Source organism: Octopus sinensis, linkage group LG1, assembly GCF_006345805.1.
Source record: "Octopus sinensis linkage group LG1, ASM634580v1, whole genome shotgun sequence".
Taxonomy (NCBI): Eukaryota; Metazoa; Mollusca; class Cephalopoda; order Octopoda; family Octopodidae; genus Octopus; species Octopus sinensis.
In genome coordinates this window covers 43,349,538-43,373,554 of record NC_042997.1, presented here as the reverse complement: position 1 = coordinate 43,373,554, position 24,017 = coordinate 43,349,538, and the positions used below count along the sequence as shown (strand labels likewise).

Below are 24,017 nucleotides of genomic sequence, written 5' to 3'. Positions count from 1 at the left end.
AAAATCAGCCTCGCCTGGCTCCCGTGCCGGTGGCACGTAAAAGCACCATCCGTTCGTGGCTGTTTGCCAGCTCCGTCTGGCACCTGTGCGAGTGGCACGTAAAAAGCACCCACTACACTCACAGAGTGGTTGGCGTTAGGAAGAGCATCCAGCCGTAGAAACACTGCCAGATCAGACTGGGCCTGATGCAGCCTTCTGACTTCACAGACCCCAGTTGAACCGTCCAACCCATGCTAGCATGGAAAGTGGACGCTAAATGGTGATGATGATGACCTCATCAAAATCTCATAGCTCCAAGATAATGCCTGATTAGTTCAAGGCAATGTGGATGAAAAAGGATTAGTTTTGGCAGAATAATACGAACACTAAAGGGTTAAAGAGCCAGCTTAAGAACAACAAACTTATTTCACTAATTTAGGGAAGCAAAGAGAGTTGATTTCAACAAAAATGTGGTAAACATACTTTTTCTCTCATCAATCTTAAGAGAATACTGTTTCTCAATAAACCCAAACTACAACTGGAGACAAAGTAGTTAAAAACTGATTCTAAAACCAAGATTACTTCAGACCTGATGTGTAAAATTGAATTCATTGTAAATTAAGTAGATTGGTAAATCAACTCAGAGTTAAGCCCACAAAATGAATTCTGTGTTGAGCTGCCAATCCACCTTAATAAATCTTGAAATTGTAATTTTCTACTAAGTCTACTTTGTCCATCACTCTTACAGTTACCACTAGAGATTTCAACCGCCTGGCCCCCGTGCCGGTGGCACATAAAAGCACCATCCGTTTGTGACCGTTTGCCAGCTCTGTCTGGCACCTGTGCGGGTGGCACGTAAAAAGCTCCCACTACACTCACGGAGTGGTTGGCGTTAGGAAGGGCATCCAGCCGTAGAAACACTGCCAGATCAGACTGGGCCTGATGAAGCCTTCCAGCTTCACAGACCCCAGTTGAACTGTCCAACCCATGCTAGCATGGAAAGCGGACGCTAAATGATGATGATGATGGACAGAGTGGATGCTACAGTAAATATTGCTCTCACTGTGACCATTGCAATACCATTTCACACAACTACATCCAACAACTGAGGGCCACTAATGTGATCCCAGACCACAGTGAAGCATGTACATATTCAGGAGACTGTACTTGTGAGTTTATCTAAATTTCTTCTTCTTCTTCAAGCAACCACAATCAAGATGTATCTCACAAAGCTGCATCGGGAACCAGTAGTCAGACAGGAAAGATCTATCTTGTAGCTGTGGTTCAGCTGTTCTGTGGAAGATTCCAGCCAATCAGAGCAGGAGACATATAAATATAACAGCAATGATCTGCCTTAGCTGAAGGAACTCACTACAGCAACGAAATGACAGTTTCAAACTAGTTGTGGATTTGATGGCATAGAAGCAACATCACTTTCTTCGATATGACACATTTTCTGTGTCCACCACCAACCACATGCAACACATTTTATTAATATCAACTTCCATTCTGCTTCATATAAACCTCAGTGTATATAGTAAGTCATGCAATTTTTCCTGTCTCACATGCACATATATTTGGCTCCCATTCCTATGCAAAATTAATCCTTGTTACTACTTGCTAGCACTCATTACACTACTGAATAAATTTCAATGTTTTTGTTTTATAAACTTCTGAATATTCTTTATTCATGCCTCTTTAAGAAACCACTGGAAAGGGCTTCTTTCTACGAACTGTCTTTAAAAAAAAATGCTAACTGCACACATTATGTTACAACTCAAACATGTTACATGTAACGTCTGCTTTCCATGCTAGCATGGGTTGGACGGTTCAACTGGGGTCTGGGAAGCCCGAAGGCTGCACCAGGCCAGTCAGATCTGGCAGTGTTTCTACAGCTGGATGCCCTTCCCAACGCCAACCACTCCGTGAGTGTAGTGGGTGGTTTTTTATGTGCCACCAACACAGGTGCCAGACGAGGCTGGCAAACGGCCACGATCGGATGGTGTTTGTTACGTGCCACCAGCACGGAGGCCAGTCAATGCAGTACTGGCTACGGCCACGTTCGGATGGTTTTCGTATGTGCCACCGGCACTGGTACCACAAAACTACAAATTCCATTAATATTCATCGAGTTTGCTTTTCCCAACTTACATTGGTGACTCACAGGTAACAAACCTTTGTGTTCCATAGTTTTGGTAGGTTTTCAATTTCATGTTATGAAACTCTGCCAATAACAAATGTAGTTGAATGGTCTTCATCCTCTACATCTTTGAAGTACACCTTATAGGATGTGGTGTTCAGGATGACAGCAGTGGCAGGCAAAGCCCATCCTGTGTCAAGTAACAGCAGCAGAGACGGGTGGAGTGTATCGACAAATCCCTTTAATCTTACACTCATGTCATAAGATGCTTTGCCTGGTGTCTATATCATCGAGATACAGCTGAAGGTGCATGGCTCAGTGGTTAGAGCGTCGAGCTTACGATCGTGAGGTTGTGAGCTCAAATCCCGGACCGGACTGCGTGTTGTGTTCTTGAGCAAGGCACTTTATTTCACGTTGCTCCAGTTCACTCAGCTGTAGAAATGAGTTGCGACGTCTCTGGTGCCAAGCTGTATCGACCTTTGTCTTTCCCTTGGATAACACTGGTGGCGTGGAGAGGGGAGGCCGGTATGCATGGGCGACTGCTGGTCCTCCATAAACAACCTCGCCCGGACTTGTGTCTAGGAGGGTAACTTTCTAGGTGCAATCCCATGGTCATTCATGACCGAAGGGGGTCTTTACCCTTTTTTTTTTTACAGCTGATTAGAGCTACATAGTAACAACACAACCAGTGCAGTTATACAGGTTTATTACAAAGATTTATGATGTGTAATATATTACAAAATAATTTGACTAGTTTGCAACAAAAATAAAAGGAAAGAAAGATCTTTGGTAATGTTTTATAAACAAATACATGAAACCAATGTTACTCACGTTTGACACAAACCCAGTTTACAGTCAGGCAACAATAAACATAGTAACTCCATTTTATGAAACACAGTTTTAGAGGTAAACAAAGTCAACAAAATACTGAGCATGGAGTTACATAATACAATGTTTACCTACATATGCACATTATAGACACAATATACATTTGTGTGTGTGTGTGTGTGTGTATAATATATATATATATATATATATATATAAATACACATATATATATATATATAAACAAAACAGCAAAGTGAAAAGCTGGGACATATCCTAACTACCTACACTATGTATGCATGTGTCATATATATATTTATATACACATGCACACATATATGTAATACATACATACAAACATATAATACATAAACACACACAAACACGTATATGCCAAAATTATTTCAAAGAAAATCATGAACCGGAAACAGTAAAGGAAAAACAATGAACAAAGAAAATATCTTCAACATTAACTGTAGATCATTAATTGAATTTCCAGTTGCTAAGGTTACAAACATCATCAAGCAAAGGATGACTCAGTGTATTGCAATGATGTGGTATGTGGAATCCAGATGTGCCAATGCTAGGAGATCCCTTAGAGTTACATGTTGGGTTGGCTGAAGGTCAATTTGAGTGGCTAGAAATAATCTTTATTACATTCAGGACATTTAAAATGATCCTCTTCATCTCCTATTTGCTCAAGTACTTAATACCCTTAATAATCTTAAAGCTAAAGATTTTTATGGCATTTTCAAATTTCTCAACACATTCTGTATGCATAGTGAACATTTAGTATCACAGATTTATGATTTGTTCTATCACTTGTTTCCTTAGCAACAAAATTACAATGTGGATTATGTTGTTGGATGGTTGATTATAATTCAGTTAAATTTGAGATTTTGCTTCTTTAGAAGAGTGGGGGGTCATTAATTTTCACCATGAGAGCATGCACACACACACACAGTAACACATAATTATGGTAACCGGTGTAGCAGTAGAAATTTCTTAGCAAGAAGTGTTTGTTTGCATTGTAGTTTTGATTCCTAATTACAATTCATTCACTTCATACACATCACTAATATCTTTGTGTGGAAGGCAAGAATGTTGTTATTAACTTCCTTTAAATTCAACCTCTCATTGTCTTTTCAGCCATTCTCTTCTCTGCCAAGTGACCCCTTTGTTAGCTTTGTCATCTCCTTGCGTCTCCAGCTTATTTGCTAATGCAGGTCTTTTTAGTGTATGTCTATAGGAACCGAAATCCCTCTTGGTTATGCAAATAAGTAAGATATTATGTTATAGAGTGTCCACAATATGATATTAAAATTAATTTTCATTAATGCTCCTTAAAACCAAAATGTCAATGAAAAGAATAAACAGCCAAAAAGGTTTGGTTATACATTATAACAACTTCATGGAATAATGTGCAACATTAACAGGGAATGTCAACAGTTGAAATTAAAATAACTGAAAGAAAAATACAAAAAGGGAAACATTCTGTAATGAAAAACCTAATTAACACTAAATGTAATTACCTAAAATTTATGCATAAATAATTCCACTAAAGATCTATTTTGAAATTCAAAATCCTCAACCAAAAGTAGTATCTTTATTTCACACACATAATGTCCCATATTAGCATAGGTTTGGATTGTGTTGTAAAACCAGCAACCAACTTACACTATGACTAGATGTATTTTTTAATGTTAATTATTCAATTACAAAATGGGAGTGGTTAATGATTATCATTTTCACACACACACACACACAAAGCTGATGATTCATTATATCACTACTCTGAGTTTCCTCATTTGTATGCCCCAAAAGGAATGCAGACAAACAAGAAACCCATCATAATGATAGAAGGAATCCCTGTTTTGAATGAATAAATGAAATCTAAATGGATTGAATACTTTTGCTCTTGTTTGTACATCAAAACGTACAGAACTTCTCTAAATTATTCTCAAGTAAAAATCATCCCTGTCTTACAAATATTATGGTAGAGATTAAGTATTTACAGTATGTATTTACAATGTTTTATTCTTTTGGAAGCCCCTGTAAGGATCATTTTAGAGTTAGAAGTTTTTACTATATATGGAAAATAAATGTCACTCAGTGTTAGAAGATACAAGATATGAGTGTTTCTTCAATACAAGTAATCTATAGTTGCCTTGTAGAAACAGTTAAGTGACATCAAATATATCTGGGATTAAATTAGGAAAGATTATCAAAACAATTTGTAAAATAAATAGGACTTAATTTTATTTTAGAAATGTTTCAAATTTATTCATAAAGAGTTGTGTGTAATAACTATATTACCTAACTCTTTACATTTCCAACTTAAAACCAATAAATTAACCAAACTGATGAAATTAGTAGGCAACTGATAATGATAGAAGTATGGTTTCAGAAATATCAAAATTATATCCAGCAACCAAAAATCCAATCCCTAAGTCCCTTTTTTTTTATTATAAAATTTTGATAATCTTGAAGAATTAAAAATAAGAATTGAACAAAACTTGAGTCTAAAAAAATCTGATTCTGTAAAACAAAATTTTGGTAAACTGATTTGAATTCTCTCATGGAATGGTAAGTCATTAATTATTAGATTCCACTCAAGTCAACTAACAAGAAATTAACAAGTACTGAAGATTACCATAACATCTCAAGAGTTAACAGTTAGTATTTAGACCTCAAAGTCTAATTTTTAACAAAAATATTTTCCTTTTTTTTTTTTTTGAAGAGTAATCATGTTCAGAAAAGATGAAATTCAAGTCTGTAGTTTTATCTCTCGTTAATCTGATTCAAGCGGGATTCCAGAAAAATCACATGTCCATGAACGAGGGATGAGGTAGTCAAAAAAGTCATTCTGAAATATTCAGAGAAAAATTTTGAATGAAAGTTAACATTTAAATGGCGGTGCCCCAGCATGGCCACAGCTCATTAGCTGAAACTGGAAAAATCAAAATCAAAATCATTTCATAAGTTTCCTCTTTTTGGTACAACTGATAACATTTGTTATCTTGCTATTTCAATAAAACTGTTTATTGCAAAAATGGGGGGAAAAAAAATCCAAAACTTAATAATGACTTCTAACAGTTACAAGGCTTGAAATTTGGGATGAGGAGTTAATTTATTAAATTGAGCCTGCTGTTTAACCACTGCTTATTTCATCAACTCCAAATGGATGGAAAGCAGAAAGTTAAAAGACAGAATAAATAGCAAAAGGTAATAGCTTGGAAGGTGTTTGTAAGCCATTTAAGAAACACACAAAAGCCGTTCGATTCACTTCAACATTTAAGTTTAATTTGTCAAAATATTTTCGTCGCTAAAATCCGCGAAGCACAGGTTTTTGTCAGTGAACAGGTCGCGGATTTTAGCGACGAAAATATTTTGACAAATTAAACTTAAATGTTGAAGTGAATTGAACGGCTTTTGTGTGTTTCTTAAATGGCTTACAAACACCTTCCACGCTGCAATTGTTTTCATTTCAGCACACGATCTCAGATCAAATTACTTGCTATGCGAGTACATCTCGGTAATAGCTTGGTATTCCAATAATTCTGCCAATCTTTACAAACAAACACGATAATGAAAATGATAATTACATTCCCCTAGCCATAAACTTCAAGTATTTTTCAATACTCTAGTACTGAGTAGTTCAAGTGAAAAAGCAATATTAATACTCACGGTAGTTGCAGGACAGTTCTGACGAGCATACCATTCCAAGCTATAGAGACACATAAGGAGACCATTGCCAATGAACAGAGCGACCCACATAAACACATTCCAACTACGGGAGACACCTTTATCTGTTAGGAATACGAAACCAACTGCAAAAAAAAAAAAAAAACAGAATGAATTTGATTTAAACTAAATAAACCAAAGTTTAGTATAGGCAATGGGATAACACATTTACCAAAGTAACTGATAGTAATAGAATTTTAGGCATTACCAATGAAGACTTTCCCTTTCAGCAAACCATTTAATCTCATTTTATCTCTGTCTAAATTTAACTCAATTCAGAGGATCTTCCAGAATTTGACTCATTAATTACAGATCTACAAATTGCCTATATCTTTCAATTATATGCACTCGCAGAGAGACCACCCAGAGGCTGGTTTTCTGCAAGCCACTTGATAATATTTTCACATTTGATTCCAACTCTAATAATTTTCATGATATTTTATGTCTAATTATTTCTTTGTATAATAGTGCTCACTTGCTTAGTAAATATTGCTTTCGTTGTTTTATCAGTCATAATCTCTCTTTTTTACAGCATCGACTGGCCTCCATGCTGGTGGCACATAACAAACACCATCCGATCGTGGCCGTGCCAGCCTTGCCTGGCCTCCATGCTGGTGGCACGTAACAAACACCATCCGATCGTGGCTGTGCCAGCCTTGCCTGGACTCCGTGCCGGTGGCACATAACAAACACCATCCAATCGTGGCCGCGCCAGCCTTGCCTGGCCTCCGTGCCGGTGGCACGTAAAAAACACCATCCGAGCATGGCCGTTCACCAGCCTCGTCTGGCACCTGTGTTGGTGGCACATAAAAAGCACCCACTACACTCACGGAGTGGTTGGCATTAGGAAGGGCATCCAGCTGTAGAAACACCGCCAGATCTGACTGGCCTGGTGCAGCCTTCGGGCTTCCCAGACCCCAGTTGAACCGTCCAACCCATGCTAGCATGGAAAGCGGACGTTAAACGATGATGATGATGATGATGAATCTGTTATATAAATTTATCATTAATAACTGGTAGAACTTAGACAGGTGTACACAGATAGATAGATGGATGGTTGGACTCACACACACACACACAAAAGTCTGGTGCTGTGAGAACACATGGGAATGACATTTCCTTACTTTTTCAAATATACCCAAATTTAAAATTATCTAACATCATTCATTCGACATGTGTTGAAATATGCCAAAACAATTTAATTCCACACAAATATATTTTACTTTACATATGTGTTAATTCTATTTACTGAAACTTGCTAAAAAGCATATTTTGCTTTAAAGTAGTGTCTCCTTGTAGACACAATTGTCAGTAATCATATTGTTTCCATTTCTTTCTGCCAGTATTTTTACATTAGCCTTCTTTCGAACTCTAGATAATGCAACATACAGCTGACCATGTGAGAAGAATTGTGTCGGAAGATATATTCCAATTTGTTCAAATGTCTGTCCTGGTGCCTTGTTGCATGTCGAGGCAAAAGCTGGCTTGACAGGAAATTGTTTGCATGTAAATGTGAATTGCATTTCTTGAGACACATGTGGTATTCTTGGGATTAGCAGAGCTGATCTTGCATAAGAACCAGAAGCAACCTCAGCCTCAATACCATGATCATATAAACTGACAATGATGTAGTGTGTGCCATTGCAATGTCCATTAGTAGCATCTAAATTTCTCAGAAGCATTATGCAGCATTTTTCTTTTCTTCAGTTTGAGAATGTGTGGTGGAAACCCTGATGGTGTAAGTTTGTTGATGAACTCAGTTGTGTACAGAGTTTCATTATCAACTGAGCTTCTGTATATTTTTTAGCTCACCAGGGATCCTGGTCAACAGAAAATCATTCACAAATTGTGCTGCTTCATTTGTTAGAGTAATGATGGTTCTATTTAAAAGCCACACAGGGTTTGTGAAGTTATTTTTGAGGTCAGCAGATACAAAATCACAGAGATCTGAAAGAGTACCACTTTCAAAGCAAGGGTCATTGGGTAGTTTGGTTTTGAATTCACCTAGGCTTTGTTTAACAGAAATGTTACCATTTCCTACATCAAGAAGGTAATTAGCAAACTCGTTCATCAGAATGACCTTCTGTAAGAAGTCTTAGATTGGTTATCAACTCTACTTCCACATGATCGCAAAGAAAAGATCTCTTTAGTGCTACACCAACAATTTGTGATCTGACACCATTATTTTCAAGTAGAATATTCTCCTCTCAAGGTACCCTAACCGGTTTGGTCATGTGTGGCAGAAACAGAATCATGTCTACATCACCGTGCATATTCAGACATCTGTTTCAGTCACTTTGCCCTGATTTCATCTGATTCAGTTGTCCGTTTTTCTCTCTGTAATTATGCCTTTGCCGCAAAATTTTCTTTTTCAGTCACATATTATATATAAATTAAAGCTCATTAAAAACTATCTTGTTTAGCATGCTAGCTATATCAGTGATCACATAGTATTACTGTAAGGCTTATAGCGTTCCAAGTAGCCATACCAACAGAATCACTTCATTTAAAAAAAAAAAAAAATACCAGTATATTAAAGAAATTTCATCTTAACAAAAATATTAATTTAACAAACTCCGGAAACTGATAATATTCTGAAAATTGTGCCTCGTATCAAAGTTATACAGCTATTTAGTGTAATAGCATGCATTCATTCAACATAAAATCACTTAAAAATATTACCAGTAAATTAAAAAATTTTCATTTTATCAAAAATATTCATTTAACAAACTCCGGAAACTGATTATATTCTTGAAATTGTGTCTTGTATCAAAGTTATACAGCTATTATTAAATTATCATTAATGAAAATAGAGGCGAGCAAGAAGGAAAGACTGTTGCAAACAACAATGTTAAAATGTTGCCTGCAACGAATTAACAGCATTTATTATTAAACATTAAAATCTACTCCGCAGTGAATGCAATGAATATGGAGTTTGCAAGAATTTGGAGTTAAAAAAAATATTCAATAAACTTGAGAAATCAAAATTATAAGTAATTTCTTAGAACATGAATTTATAAAAAATATTTCAAGATGGTCAAGCTTTTAATATTGCTTTCTTTAAGTACTTTTAGTAATTGTTACATACCTAATTAATAAGCAGCTTTCTCCATTATAGTATAGACATCTATGCTAATGACACAATTTCCTCTCTTTTCAATCATAAGGATCCCCTATTTTCAACATTAATAACAAGACTACACATTCTCCATTACATTCTGCAATGGGATTCAATAATATAGAGATACTGTAAACTTATTACATTGCTTAAAAAGTTACATTTACCCCATGCAGTTACTGACGCAAATCCATTATCACAAATGATCTCTATGCTAGTTCCAGAAGGGAAACGTGTTGACTTTATTATGCATATGAATCTCCAAGTAAAACTACCCACACATAGGCTTCTTTCATCTTTCACCTTCAGCATTGGTGGCTTTCTGTCAGATTCTATTATCATAGAGTGTGTCAATGGACCTCTCTTTAACCCACACTATCAACTCTTGCACACCTCAAGAATCAGTTTTACCCCCAATATTCTTTCTCCTCCTCATCATCATCGTTTAACATCCGTTTTCTGCGCCAGCACGGGTTGGACGGTTCAACTGGGGTCTGGGAAGCCAGGGGCTGCACCAGGCTCCAGTCTGATCTGGCAGTGTTTCTACAGCTGGATGCCCTTCCTAACGCCAACCACTCCGCGAGTGTAGTGGGTGCTTTTTTACGTGCCACCTGCACAGGTGCCAGGGGGGCTCTGGCATCGGCCACGATCGGCTGGTGCTTTTAATGTGCCACCGGCACGGAAGCCAGCCAAGGCGGCGCTGGCATTACATTAATAACTTATTTATTGTCACTCCTGACCATGGCCACCTCTACACAGATGGTACTATCTTTCATTCTTCTGCACTCAAAAGTCATCCACATACAATCTGCTACTCTTGCATCTGGGATGGTACACACACAGACACACACACACTAAAATATTGTCCACCAACCACTGCCTGTTGCCTCCAGTCCTTCTTCCAACAGAATGTAAGCCCTTTAGAATGTTTTTCCTGTCAGCTGTTGACTTACAACTGTTTGAGGACACTAATCCAGTTACTCTTGCAAGATCTCAGATGGCTTTTGAAAGCCATTTCTCTTGCCCTGTGCCACCTATTTTTTCTATTGATCCTACAAAGTTAAATTAAAAACTGGATTTAAAAGAAAATCATGATTATAAATGAAAAATAATAAGGAATGAAATCTACTTACATCCAGCTCCAGCAAACATGACAAACAACACCGGATAAAAAAAGCCAAAAGATACCACTAGAACATACTCATGGAAAACAGCTGATATTAGGAACACACTGGTTAAGCCAACATTTCTCATTTTGTAACCAAGAATCTGGAAATATAATGTTGAGAGAAAACTTTTCTTTTAATCATACTTCAAGTTACAAAGCAAAATTACAATAGTAGAATTTAAATTCAATAATATATATTGAGGGTAGATCTCTGTTGTTTGATAACGAGGATTATAGTAGTTGAATCAACTAAATTACTTGCTCCTGAATTAATGTGTAGTTGGTCAAAGCAGAATCAGCATAACTCAGGGTGTAGACAAGGCTGTCCCCTTGGAATTACAAGGTGCAATCCACCTGATGCAACCTCATGGCTGTGAAACAAACACCTTAACTATTTGCCCATACTGAATATACATGCACAAATACACACACACACACACTCACATATTGTTTTCTTTTTAAGATTGGTTATTGTTCCAAATTTATATAACTCAAAATTTTGCATTAGCCTTTAGCTGGCACAGAAACTGCTAGTTGTTCTGAAACTGAATGCAATAGAATATAGATTAATTTGCAAAATGTACTGAATACACGTTACTTTGTTAGCAATATAAGTTCTCAAATGGTTGAAGATACCATGCAACCAAATTACACTTTGTTTTATTCAACATAGTGAATTAGTGAGAAAACATAAAAAATTAAATGGCAACATTAAGTTACATAAGGACTAATTCCATCAGTCTGATGAACCTGCTACTGACAATCAACCATGTAACCCAGCTCACAGTTAAATGGATGACTAAACCAACCCTTTACTAAGTTACCTAGCAAACAGGATTTAAAAACAAAACCTGTCATGGGCAGATGAGTTCCTCAAAATCAATGGCACCCATATCTTGGGGAGGAGACTGGCACCACCAAGAATAACAAATCCAATGAAACACTTGAATGAAGGTAACACCAATATTCAATTGCACATCAGACTGCATAAATTGAATGCATAAACAAAACCTAGGCAGAGACAGGTGGAAATATTAGTAAAAGGAAAAAATTGAGGTGTTCCATTGACAGATATACCCAGGGAAATGACTTGTATAGTAACATCATCAACAAGACTATATTGGTTTCATTTCATCATCATCATCATTGTTCGACCGTGGTTGAGACAATGGAATTTACTATGCTACGCCAGACTTCACGGTCCATCATGGCATTACGGAGGTCCTGTTGCTGGATGCTTGTATCCCTGGAGATTACATCAGGGTAGGAGAGTGTGCGCCCTCTGGTATTGCGAGTAGATGGCTTCCAGAGGAGAAGAGTAGAAATTACTTCTTTTTCAGCTCTACAACAATGTCCAGCAAACTGGACTCTCCTACCTTTCACAAGAGATGACACAGGTGGTAGTTTCCCATATATTTGCATTTTGGTTGGATGGCGCTTCCACGAGAGATTTTGAGGTCTCATAAGGAGGCGAGTGTAGGTTCCATCCAACCGCCTCTCAAGCTTCTTTGATAACGTCCAGGTTTCTGAGCCATATAGTAGAATTGGTTCGACTGTGGCTTTGAAGATTTCAAGTTTGAAGTCTCATTTATTTATCATATCAAATCAAAAAATAATGTATCTTACAATCTAAAGCAAGATCTGAAAGATTTTAAAGCTCAACTGTATAGTATATTTTTCTCTGTCAACATAAAGAATGTACAAGAAAAGTAAGGCTGAAACTAACAAACTCAAATTATAAATAAAACTATAAACATAAAACCGGAAGAAATAGAATACATGTAAAATGATATTTAACACTTTTGCAACCAGTTTACTCAATGAAATGTAATGCTTATTTATCCATTGTTTTGAATTAATCACACATTGTCTCATAGCTTCAAGATTTTTATGGTGTGATTGTTTATTTTTAGAATGACATTGCAGGGTAGGCATGAGATGTAAGCCCTGGCCAGTTTGAACATAGAACAGGAAAAACTTTGGTAATATATTTAAATTACTTTTCAAAAAACAATTCTTTCATAAACAAAAATATATTAAAATATAAAGTTGACCAACCGTGTAAACATCTTTGTATATGTAAGTGTACAGCCAATCATGGACGACAACATTCCATGTGCGGTAGTAATTGGAAAAAGTTGTTGAGTTCCACCAATCCTACAATTAATCATATAAACCAACATGAAAATGACTGAAAGTATTCAGATATAGATAAGCAAACAATTTATTAATTGTGGTTAAACATTTTTACATATTTCTTAATTTATGTGGTTGCCGTAACGATGAGTGCTGGGTCATGAAATGAGAGCAAATGTCTCAATATCATTTTACAAAATCAAATTTTGTTAGCAATTTATGTATACTGAAACAAATATCTAGAGTCTTTTTAAAAATAACCGGCCAATTTTGCTTCTAGATTTACAATATTTTAAATAGAAAAGTCAACCGTTTTATATGAAATAGAACAACAAAACAACACAGGAGACACGTTTAAAAGCACCTAATAATGACTCTGCTTTGGATTTTATGTATTTTTTTAGCATGTGAATTTCAGCTGGCATGGCTGTGTGGTAAGTAGTTTGCTTCCCAACCACATGGTTCCAGGTTCAGTCCCACTATGTGGCACCTTGGGCAAGTGTCTTCTACTATAGTCTCAGGTTGACCAAAGCCTTGTAAGTGGATTTGGTAGACAGAAACCTGCTGTGTGTGTGTGTGTGTGTGCATTTGTCCCCCACCACTGCTTGAAAACTAGTGTTGGTGTGTCCACATCCCCATAACCTAGCAGGTCAGCAAAAGAGACTGATAGGATAAGTACCAGGCTTCATAAAAAATAAAGTACTGGGGTCAATTTGTTGAACTAAGATTCTTCAAAGCAGTGCCCCAGCATGGCCGCAGCCTAACGACTGAAACAAGTAAAAGATAAAAATCATTTATTAGCTCTGTTTTTTTTTTGAAAGGAAGATAAACTTCTGTATCAGACTTTGAAGTAAGCATAGAAATGATAAGTCTATATGAGGCACTTAGTTTTCCTTTCTTTGAGCTACAGATCTGGGTAATATAAAATGGTATTCTATTGAAACATGAAATAGTTAAGCAATAATGTCATTTTAATAGCTTAAAAAGTACAATGTTAGAAAAAGCACAGAAAATAAAATAAACAAACAAAATTTCCCTACTTTATAGAAAAGACGGTCACCAAATCTTAACATTTCAGCAAATGCATTCAACCATGAGTGAAGTATGGCAAAGAAACCTGAAAGTCACCAGATAAAAAGAAAATTAAATCTTTCAAAATTAACAGTAGGACATTTAAAATTGCATTTTTCTTTATAATAAATAGTACAGGATTATACATAGAATACCAATATACATATTTTATAGATATATTCCACCCGCCCTCTCTCTAAATATATTAAAACACTACACAAGAGCATTAAGATTAGACATTAGTACAGTACAATAATTACAATCATTATAATGAGATATAACTAAATAAATATAAAAAGATATAAAAATACATATACATTATAACTGACAGCTGTTTCGGCCATGCAGATAAGTATGTCTCATTTAACCTATATTAGCCATATATTGCAGGTATAAATGAGTCAGTATTATCTGATAGTTGATGAATGATTTAGATATATTTCTCCATTTCTTATTTTGTATTATATATATATATATATATATTTCTTTATTGCTCACAAGGGGCTAAACAAAGAGGGGACAAACAAAGGGATTAAGTCGATTACATCGACCCCAGTGTGAAACTGGTACTTTATTTATTGACCCCGAAAGGATGAAAGGCACAGTCGAACCCGGCGGAATTTGAACTCAGAACGTTTCGCCCGGCGTGCTAACGTTTCTGTCAGCTCTCGCTGCCTATATGTATGTATATATATATATATATATATATATATATATATATATATATATATATATATACATGCACATACCTACGTATGTACATCTATGCATGTGTGAGTGTACAAATATGTGTGCACGTTTGCTTACATTTTTTAGATCATTTTATTGTATGTAACATATATGCTTGTTTGTGTGTGTGTGTGTGTGCATGCGTGAAATTGATAAATATAATTTGTGATAAAAATTTCATTTCATTAAAATATTGGTGAATTCAGAGATCCCTACAGTTCACTTGCAGCTATGCTGTTTTCGACTCTCGCCGCCTTGGCTGGCTTCCATGCCGGTGGCACGTTAAAAGCTCCAACCGATCGTGGCCGATGCCGGATCCCCCTGGCACCTGTGCAGGTGGCACGTAAAAAGCACCCACTACACTCGCGGAGTGGTTGGCATTAGGAAGGGCATCCAGCTGTAGAAACACTGTCAGATCAGACTGGAGCCTGGTGCAGCCCCTGGCTTCCCAGACCCCGGTCGAACCGTCCAACTCGTGCTAGCGCGGAAAACGGATGTTAAACAATGATGATGATGATGACTCTCTGCCACTCCATTTATTGTTTCCCAATCTTCTTTCCCAAATGTTTTTGGAGCAAAGCCTTTAAATGTTATCCTCCTGCTGTAGCATCTCTCACTGCTACCCACCCCCACTCCATATGTTGTTTTTACTCTTCTTTGCCAACAGCATGGCCGACAGGGCACACTTTGCGTTTTATCATGTAAGAAGATATACACAGACACACAAACATTAATATTCAGGTCATGTGATTTTTAAAAATTAATTATTCTTTCTAAATTCACAATAAGCCAAACTGGTACTGTTCAGTCTCAGTCTATGATTGAACAAACTTTTAGCATCAAAAGTATTCCAGCTGTTACCATCCTGTTTTGTTTTATTTTTAATATATCAAGGACTACAATATTGAATGCGTGTCTCCCTGTTTTAAGAAAATAAGATGCAAAATGTGTGTATATATATATATATATAGTGGAGAATTCACAAAAAAACAAAAGACGAAGACAGGTGATATAGACAGATGTATTAGTATAACACTCAGGAAGTGAAAAAGTCTTTAACATTTCGAGCCTACGCTCTTCCACAGAAAGAAACAAGGTGAGAAAATAAGGAATGTGTAGTGGCTAGTGATCTATCATTATTATATATATATATATAATATATATATATATGCCATCCCCAGTCAAATTCCCTCACACGCTTATATATATATATATATATATGTATGATATATATTATATATATATAATATATATATATATATGCCGTCCCCAGTCAAATTCCTCACACGCTTATTGTCACGTGTCCCTTGACCTCTCTCTCTAACTAACCCTATCTCTCTCTCTATGTCCCCCCTTCCCATAACCATCATCGCCATGGTTCTCTATGCCCCCCCCTTCCCAAAACCATCATAGCCATATATAAAAGAGCGATCGCATTTATCGTTAACCCCACTCGCTTCAAAATATCTAAAGAATACGCACAGATCATGAATGGCTAAAAGTTAAGTGAATCGTCCAACCTCGCTACGACTACCTTCTTTCTTGCACTTATTCTTATTCTTTCTCTATTCTTCAATTTCCATCTCATTGTATTGTCCCTCATTCTTTCAGTATTCCCTCATTACCCTGTCTAGCTCAAACATTTTTTTTCGTTTAGGACTTGTCTACAGGTCATAGCCACTCTGATTTTTCAAATTTTTAGTTTAGTGTTGTTCCCGATTCATACAAACCCATTTGCTAGCTCATACGATTAACAGAACCTCTTTACTCAGACACGGTGCACCCGCCCTCCCAACCCCACCACGCATGCCGGAAGTTCCTATTCTCTGCCATTCCGGGGTTGCTTCCCATGAAGACTGCAATGTTCTCTCACCATCCCTACCCCTCCCTACCCCTAGTCTCGACCTATGTAAGGTAATGTTCATACAGTGCAAAATATGAAAGGCTAGCGTTATGCAGGTTGTACTGAAGGCTACTTTACTACTTCATTTTTTTGCACATGAATTCTGCCAAATGCGAGCTTTCTTTTCAGGTACACGAAGCTACTGTCCACCGTCCCAGGGTCTCTAGAGCCCATGCCTCCCACACCCTCAGGGTTGGCACCCTCAACGTTGGCACTCTGAAAGGTAGGTCTGGTGAGATAGTCGAGATGCTTGAACGGAGATGTGTGGATATATGTTGCATGCAGAAATAAGGTGGAGAGGAGGATCAGCTAGGTTCCTCACAGGCAAGGAACGCAGGTACAAGATTTTCTGGGCAGGGAACACTGACGGGGTTGGTGGCGTGGGTATATTATCGCTGAGAAATGGGTAGATAAAGTAATTGAGGTAATCAGAGTATGTGACAGAATACTTAAGATTAGATTAGTGCTTCATCATAGTTTAGCAACATTATATCAGCCTATGCTCCTCAGTCGGGCTACCCGATGGACAGAAAGACCGATTCTATGACACTCTACTGCAGACTACCTCGTTGACGAACGACAGAGACCTTATCTTTGTGGCTGGTGACTTCAATGGTCACGTTGGACGACATGCTGGGGGCTTCCATGGCGTACATGGAGGCTATGGCTATGGCTCCCGCAACGAGGAGGGAACCAGGCTGCTGGAGTTCTGCGATGCAAATAATCTTATGATTGCAACACTAACTTCAGGAAACCTACCAGCCACCTAGTCACTTACCAATCGGGCCAACATACCAGCCAAATTGACTACATCCTTACAGGCAAAGGGAGAGATGGCTGCTTATAAATGCCAAAACCTTCCAGGTGAAGAATGTACCCCACAACATAGACTGGTAGTTAGTGACTTTAGGATCAGGACTAGGAGGACAACCAGAAGACGACAAATATGGAGAAGAAGGATCTGGAAGCTTAAAGATCCTGCAAATGGACAGAGATTTAGGGACATATACTTGAAGCCTCTGACGAAGTAGAAGGGGATAGAGCATCACAGGGGGTGAGATAGGAGACAGCTGGCGTTCTAAGGGACAACCTGCTGAGAGCCACTGACCAGATCTGTGGCTGGTGCAAAGTCCCCTCTCGACCTAGAATAACGTGGTGGTGGAACAATATTGTAGACAGGGCTATTAGAGAAAAGAGACAGGCTTGGAAGGTCTGGAAAAATGGGGGTAGCAGGGGATTGTATCAGACTGCCAAAAGAGAAGCTAGGAGACAGGTTTATTTAGCCAGAGGGGAAGCAGATAAGAAAAAATTTGCCAATGTTCTGCGCCGTGAGGACCAAAGACTGGAGGTGTTTCGTGTTGCAGACAGTGTGTGAGAGAGAATCGTGATGTGGTAGGAGAGAAGTGTGTTCGCATGGAAGATGGTTCACTTGCGCTAAATGAGGATGCAAAGAGAGAGGTTTGGAGATGCCACTATGAAAGATTGCTGAATGAAGAAAATGAATGGGATAAAGAGAGTCTGCCGAATGTTGACCCAACAGAGGGACCAGCTATCCGAGTTGATAGTTCCGTGGTAGCTAAGGCAATTAGAAGCATGAAGACAGGGAAAGCCCCAGGCCCATCAGGAATCACTGCAGAGATGCTCAAAATGTCTGGTAGTGTCGGCTATAGCCTAGTCACCCGTATAGTTAATCAGGTGATACACAAAGGGGTCATACCCAATGACTGGTGTAGCAGTATAATAGTCAACTGCTACAAAGGTAAAGGTGATGCCCTAGATACAAATAACTACAGAGGTATCAAGCTGTTGGACCAGGTGATGAAGGTTACGGAGAGGGTCATAGCCCAACTAATTAGAGAGAGAGTTAGTTTAGATGAGATGCAGTTTGGGTTTGTGCCAGGGAAAGTACTACTGATGCTATATTCCTGGTAAGGCAGCTGCAGGAGAAATACCTAGCCAAAGATAAGCCCCTGTACCTGGCTTTTGTTGACATGGAGAAAGCCTTCGACAGGGTCCCCCGATCCCTTATCTGGTGGGCAATGAGGAAACTAGGATAGATGAATGGTTAGTGAGAGCTGTGCGGGCCATGTACAGGGACGCCGCTAGTAGGGTGGGGGTTGGAAATTGTACAGTGAAGAATTCCGGGTAGAGGTAGGGGTCCACCAAGGCTCAGTACTCAGCCCCCTCCTATTTATCATAGTCCTCCAGGCAATAACGGAGGAATTCAAGACAGGATGCCCTTGGGAGCTCCTCTATGCTGATGACCTTGCTCTAATTGCTGAGTCGCTATCAGAACTGGAGAAGTTTCAGGTGTGGAAACAAGGATTAGAATCGAAGGGCCTCAGAGTCATCTAGCTAAAACCAAAGTCGTAATCAGTAGGAAGGTAGACAAATCACAAACACCTTCAGGTAGATGGCCCTGCTCGATCTGTAGAAAAGGTGTAGGTAGAAACTCTATAAGATGCACCAAGTGTAAGCTATGGACACATAAGAGATGCAGCAATGTCAAAGGAAGGCTAACTAGGAAGATGGTTTTTGTATGTGGCAGATGCTCAGGAACAATAAACACTGAAAATGCTCTGAGACCAACTTCCGTCACTTTCCAGGGAGAAAAACTAGAAATAGTTGATAGTTTCCGTTACCTAGGTGACCAAGTCAGCAGCGGGGGCGGGTGTGCTGAAAGTGTGTAACTGCTAGAGTAAGAATAGCTTGGGCAAAGTTCAGAGAGCTCTTACCTCTACTGGTGACAAAAGGCCTCTCGCACAGAGTGAAAGGCAGACTGTATGATGCGTGTGTACGAACAGCCATGCTACATGGCAGTGAAACATGGGCCGTGACTGCTGAGGATATGCGTAAGCTTGCTAGAAATGAAGCCAGTATGCTCCGATGGATGTGTAATGCCGTACTCACACTCGGCAGAGTGTAAGTACCTTGAGAGAAAAGCTGGACCTAAGAAGCATCAGTTGTGGTGTGCAAGAGAGACGTTTGCGCTGGTATGGTCATGTGGCGAGAATGGATGAAGATAGTTGTGTGAAAAAGTGCCACACCCTAGCGGTTGAGGGAACCTGTGGAAGAGGCAGACCCAGGAAAACCTGGGACGAGGTGGTGAAGCACGACCTTCGAACTTTAGGTCTCACTGAGGAAATGACTAGAGACCGAGACCTCTGGAAGTGTGCTGTGCGCGAGAAGACCCGGCAGGACAAGTGAGTCCATAACCCGTGGCCTTCTACATGGGATGGAGCCAGCCTACGTATGCATACCTTCCCTTCTGGGACACAAAACTCTACTTGTGAAGACGTGATTGAGGCAAGTGAGGATCAGAATCGAAATCGATCAATGGAAATTGCGGATGTGCTACCAGTGCCGGTGGCATGTCAAAACTCTGCTTGTGAAGACCCGTTGAGGCAAGTGACGATCAGAATCGAAATCGATCAATGGAAATCGATCAATGAAATCGATCAATGGAAATTGCAGATGTGTTACCAGTGCCGGTGGCATGTAAGAGAACTTTCCGTTTCGCGACCGTTACCAGCACCGCCCCGTTTCGTGTCCGTTGCCAGCCTCGCCTGGCCCTCGTGCCGGTGGCACATAAAAAGCACCATCCGTTCGTGGCCGTTTGCCAGCTCTGTCTGGCACCAGTGCGGGTGGCACGTAAAAAGCACCACTACACTCACGGAGTGGTTGGCGTTAGGAAGGGCATCCAGCCGTAGAAACACTGCCAGATTTGACTGGGCCTAATGAAGCCTTTCTGGCTCACAGACCCCAGTAGAACCGTCCAACCCATGCTAGCATGGAAAACGGACGCTAAACGATGATGATGATGATATATATATATATGTATATATAGATGAGCTTGCTTGCTATTTCTAGCAAGTCAAGTAACTGTTCAGAGGTTTCCTAGTTGCTATGAAACAGTCATTTTGCAGGGTAGTGTCTTTTGGTTTACTATAGATTCAATACAATTCAAGGTGTTCTTGAACTTGTTACAAAGCAATTATTATACACAGAGAGGAAGATATACATACACTGTTGTTAAAACATTGTGTGCTTATCCATACAGGGACAAATGTATGATGTGTTGTCAATGCAATGAACACACACCTAGGAAATACCTTTTCCTTCCCAGGACACACCTTTTTCCTTTCATCTTCATTTCACCTACTTTCCCATTCACCCAAATCTACCACCACTGCTGCTACCAGTGCTTTTGCATGCATTCAAGATCATTCATCACACACACACACATATAATCATATACACAATCAGAGATACAAGTGAGAAGCACACAGTTGCATAGTATAGACTTTCAAAGGGATGCATACACACACACATATCATCATCATCATCATCATCATCATCCACTGACCAATTGCAATACAGATTTATTAAGAAGTACTGTATTCAAGAAATCCTTTATTTCAAGATGGCAAGGTGTGGTTTACAGAGGTCGAGGCAACTGCATAGAGTATCTCCCATTATTTGTGTTCATCAACGCATTTTAGCAACTTTTGTGCCACATGTCAACCTATTAGGTGGTTATCAACATGTTATCATCTGAAGCTCAGCAATCTTTTTTGAAGGTGCACAGATAGTAAACATTCATACAGACACACACACACACATTTTATTATGGTCATATCAGTCGCTTACTTCTCAAAGTTTCTTCTATAGATGCACAGGATCTTTAGGCAAGTTATGAGTCATAACTTGCCTGAAGACACTGAGCATCTACAGGTGGGACTCAGAGCACCAGGAGACGGATTTGATCAAAATAAAATATGTTATTAATTTCTACTATAGTACTGAATAATCTTTCCCCCCTTTCCACCGGTTAACACTAAATGCATGCATGGATGGATGGATGGATACATGCATGCATACAACACACACACACACATGATGGGCTTTGTACAGTTTCTGTGTTTACCAAATTTATTCACAAGGCATTAGTCAAGATTTGAGGTGTTGCGCAGTGGGAGTAATACCCAAAGCATGTAGTTATGAAGCAAATTTCTTAACCACACAACCATGTCTGTTAGAAATTGATATAATTATTGCTAGTTTAGCAATTATTGTACCAGTTTAGAGTTATCAGTGTCTGTTTGACATTATTTTGATTTCGTAAGGTCAGTAAGAAACTAGAAAAATAACAGGGGGACATTTCATAACATTTGTCTTTTCTCATACCTATTTGATGACAGAAAGTTGGCAAGTCTCAAGTCAGGAAAAGTATGACAATGCAGGTGTATGCAAGTTTTCAGTTCAGCTGTATCTGCCTGATACTGAACACCAACTCAATAAAGTACAAAAAAAAAAAACCTATCCTAGTTTGTCAGAGGAGTTTGGCTTCAAAAAAAAAAAGTGATAATGGAACAAATGGTAGATTCCTTGACACCAAACTCACAATGTAGTGAAGCTTCTACTTTCATATTTTCTTGATCATTTCTCTGCCTTTTCTTGGAGAGAATACACTTGTCTGCATTGTTTGTTAGGATCAGGCATCTTTGTTTTGAATGAGTATGCAAATCCATAGAAAAAAATATGCATCCTCACAGGATGGTCATTTAAACACAAGTGATAGTCAGTGCACTCTGGGTGGCTGAGCACTATGGCTGGTCAGCAGGCCATGGTTTTGTGGAATAAGCAGAATCCTCAACTGATTGCTGACTTATGTTATCAGAGGCCAATTTGAAACAAGCATAACATGGTTCACAAGTAAGTATTGTGTTGTTCTGATTCAGTGATAAATGGAGAGCAAGAAACTTCCAACAATTTTAACAAAAAGTTCAATTTACAGAAAAATTCAACTCAAATGAATGTGGATAAAAAAATAATACTTTAATAGAATAATTCTATTTATTACAACATCATTCTTATCCAGATACATTTCCCCTGAGCTGTTAAGGGTTGGATGGGTCTGAAATACATCTGCCTGTATGTTGTTGTTTTTTTGCACAGTGTTGTATGTTATTAGATTGTGGCTGGAGATTTTAAGGCTGGATGTCCTTTCAATGGAGTGGGTGAAAACTATTCCGATAGTAACCACCAGAAAATTCTTCTTAGATTTCAAGATTTTTGTAAACTGAACCTATTGATTGCTGCTCTGTAATGAGCAGGGATAGGAAGTGAGGTATTAAGTTGTATTTCAAATATCTAGCAATTGTTAAAATACTCATGGTAAAACTTCCTATTTCTCTAATAACTATCTTTATATATAAAAGTGAAGTTCTGTGTCTGTCTCCTACGATTTAGATTCCTAACTACTCCCACATTTTGCGGTGCAGTTTAACCAAAACCAGGTATCTTATAGTCGTGATTCATATTGAGCCCTTCTGGGTATTAGCGCGCGTCTACGATGAGTCTACGATTTAAAAAAAAATTTTCCATCATTTTTTCCCATTTTTAATGCATTTTTTTGCTATTATATAAGGGAAATAACTATCTAAAAATGTATTATTAAATCTCAGAACGTAAAAAGCTACAGTAACACCCCACTCCTTTGTGGTTAGCCATTTTGAGATGGCTATTATACTTTACATCTCTAAAAATGCTTATATAGTTATTTCCCTTACAAACCCGAGCAACGCCGGGCGATACTGCTAGTTTAATATAAAAATCTGAAGCTGCATGTATATGTTAAAAAAAAAAAAAAGGTAACTGTAGCAGTTTGGTGCTAAATACTTACCAATGAAGAGCACAAGAGTGCCAGGTAGCATACAACCAAAGACTGATAATAACAGAGCTTTTGGAGTAACATGTTCCCGGTTAAAGTTTCTGAAGACGGGCACACAGAAGCGTTCAAATATGTAGTAAGTGTAGAAGAGGCAGGCCAATACTTGAGAAAAATTACTAACAACATAATTCCAACGGATTTTCTGAGTCCTAGGGCAGAGAAGAAAAAGGCAAAGTATGTATGAGACAATATCAAAACAATACAATACTTCAAAGAGAGTTAATATATTCAGACATTTAAACGGAATTGGTTACATTGTCTTTTTCTGTTATTGCATTTTGGTGCAATATTTTTTCAGACAGGCAAAAGACAAATGGATTAACATACTTTGCTCAGGCGTACAGCAATACAATCTGAAGTTATGATCATGTGGGGTTAATTCCAGCACCTTAACTTCACAACCACTATGCTATATACATACTACATACATATATATATATATATATATATATATATATATACATACATGGT

The 24,017-nt window shown here is 38.3% G+C and overlaps 1 protein-coding gene across 3 annotated transcripts in view; it reads right to left on the bottom strand.

Moving 5' to 3' along the window:
* Positions 1-2,901: 2,901 nt before the first annotated feature.
* Positions 2,902-24,017, bottom strand: part of LOC115211603 (sterol O-acyltransferase 1) — a 72,290-nt gene continuing 51,174 nt past the window's right edge. For all 3 annotated transcript variants that reach the window (XM_029780186.2, XM_029780195.2, XM_029780205.2), the window contains 6 exons: positions 23,499-23,695; positions 14,151-14,227; positions 13,033-13,131; positions 10,940-11,075; positions 6,632-6,774; positions 2,902-5,810 (listed from right to left, as the gene is read on the bottom strand). In XM_029780186.2, coding sequence (XP_029636046.1) covers positions 5,736-5,810; positions 6,632-6,774; positions 10,940-11,075; positions 13,033-13,131; positions 14,151-14,227; positions 23,499-23,695 — 727 coding nt within the window. In that variant the 3' untranslated portion in view covers positions 2,902-5,735. The remainder of the gene's footprint in view (positions 5,811-6,631; positions 6,775-10,939; positions 11,076-13,032; positions 13,132-14,150; positions 14,228-23,498; positions 23,696-24,017) is intronic.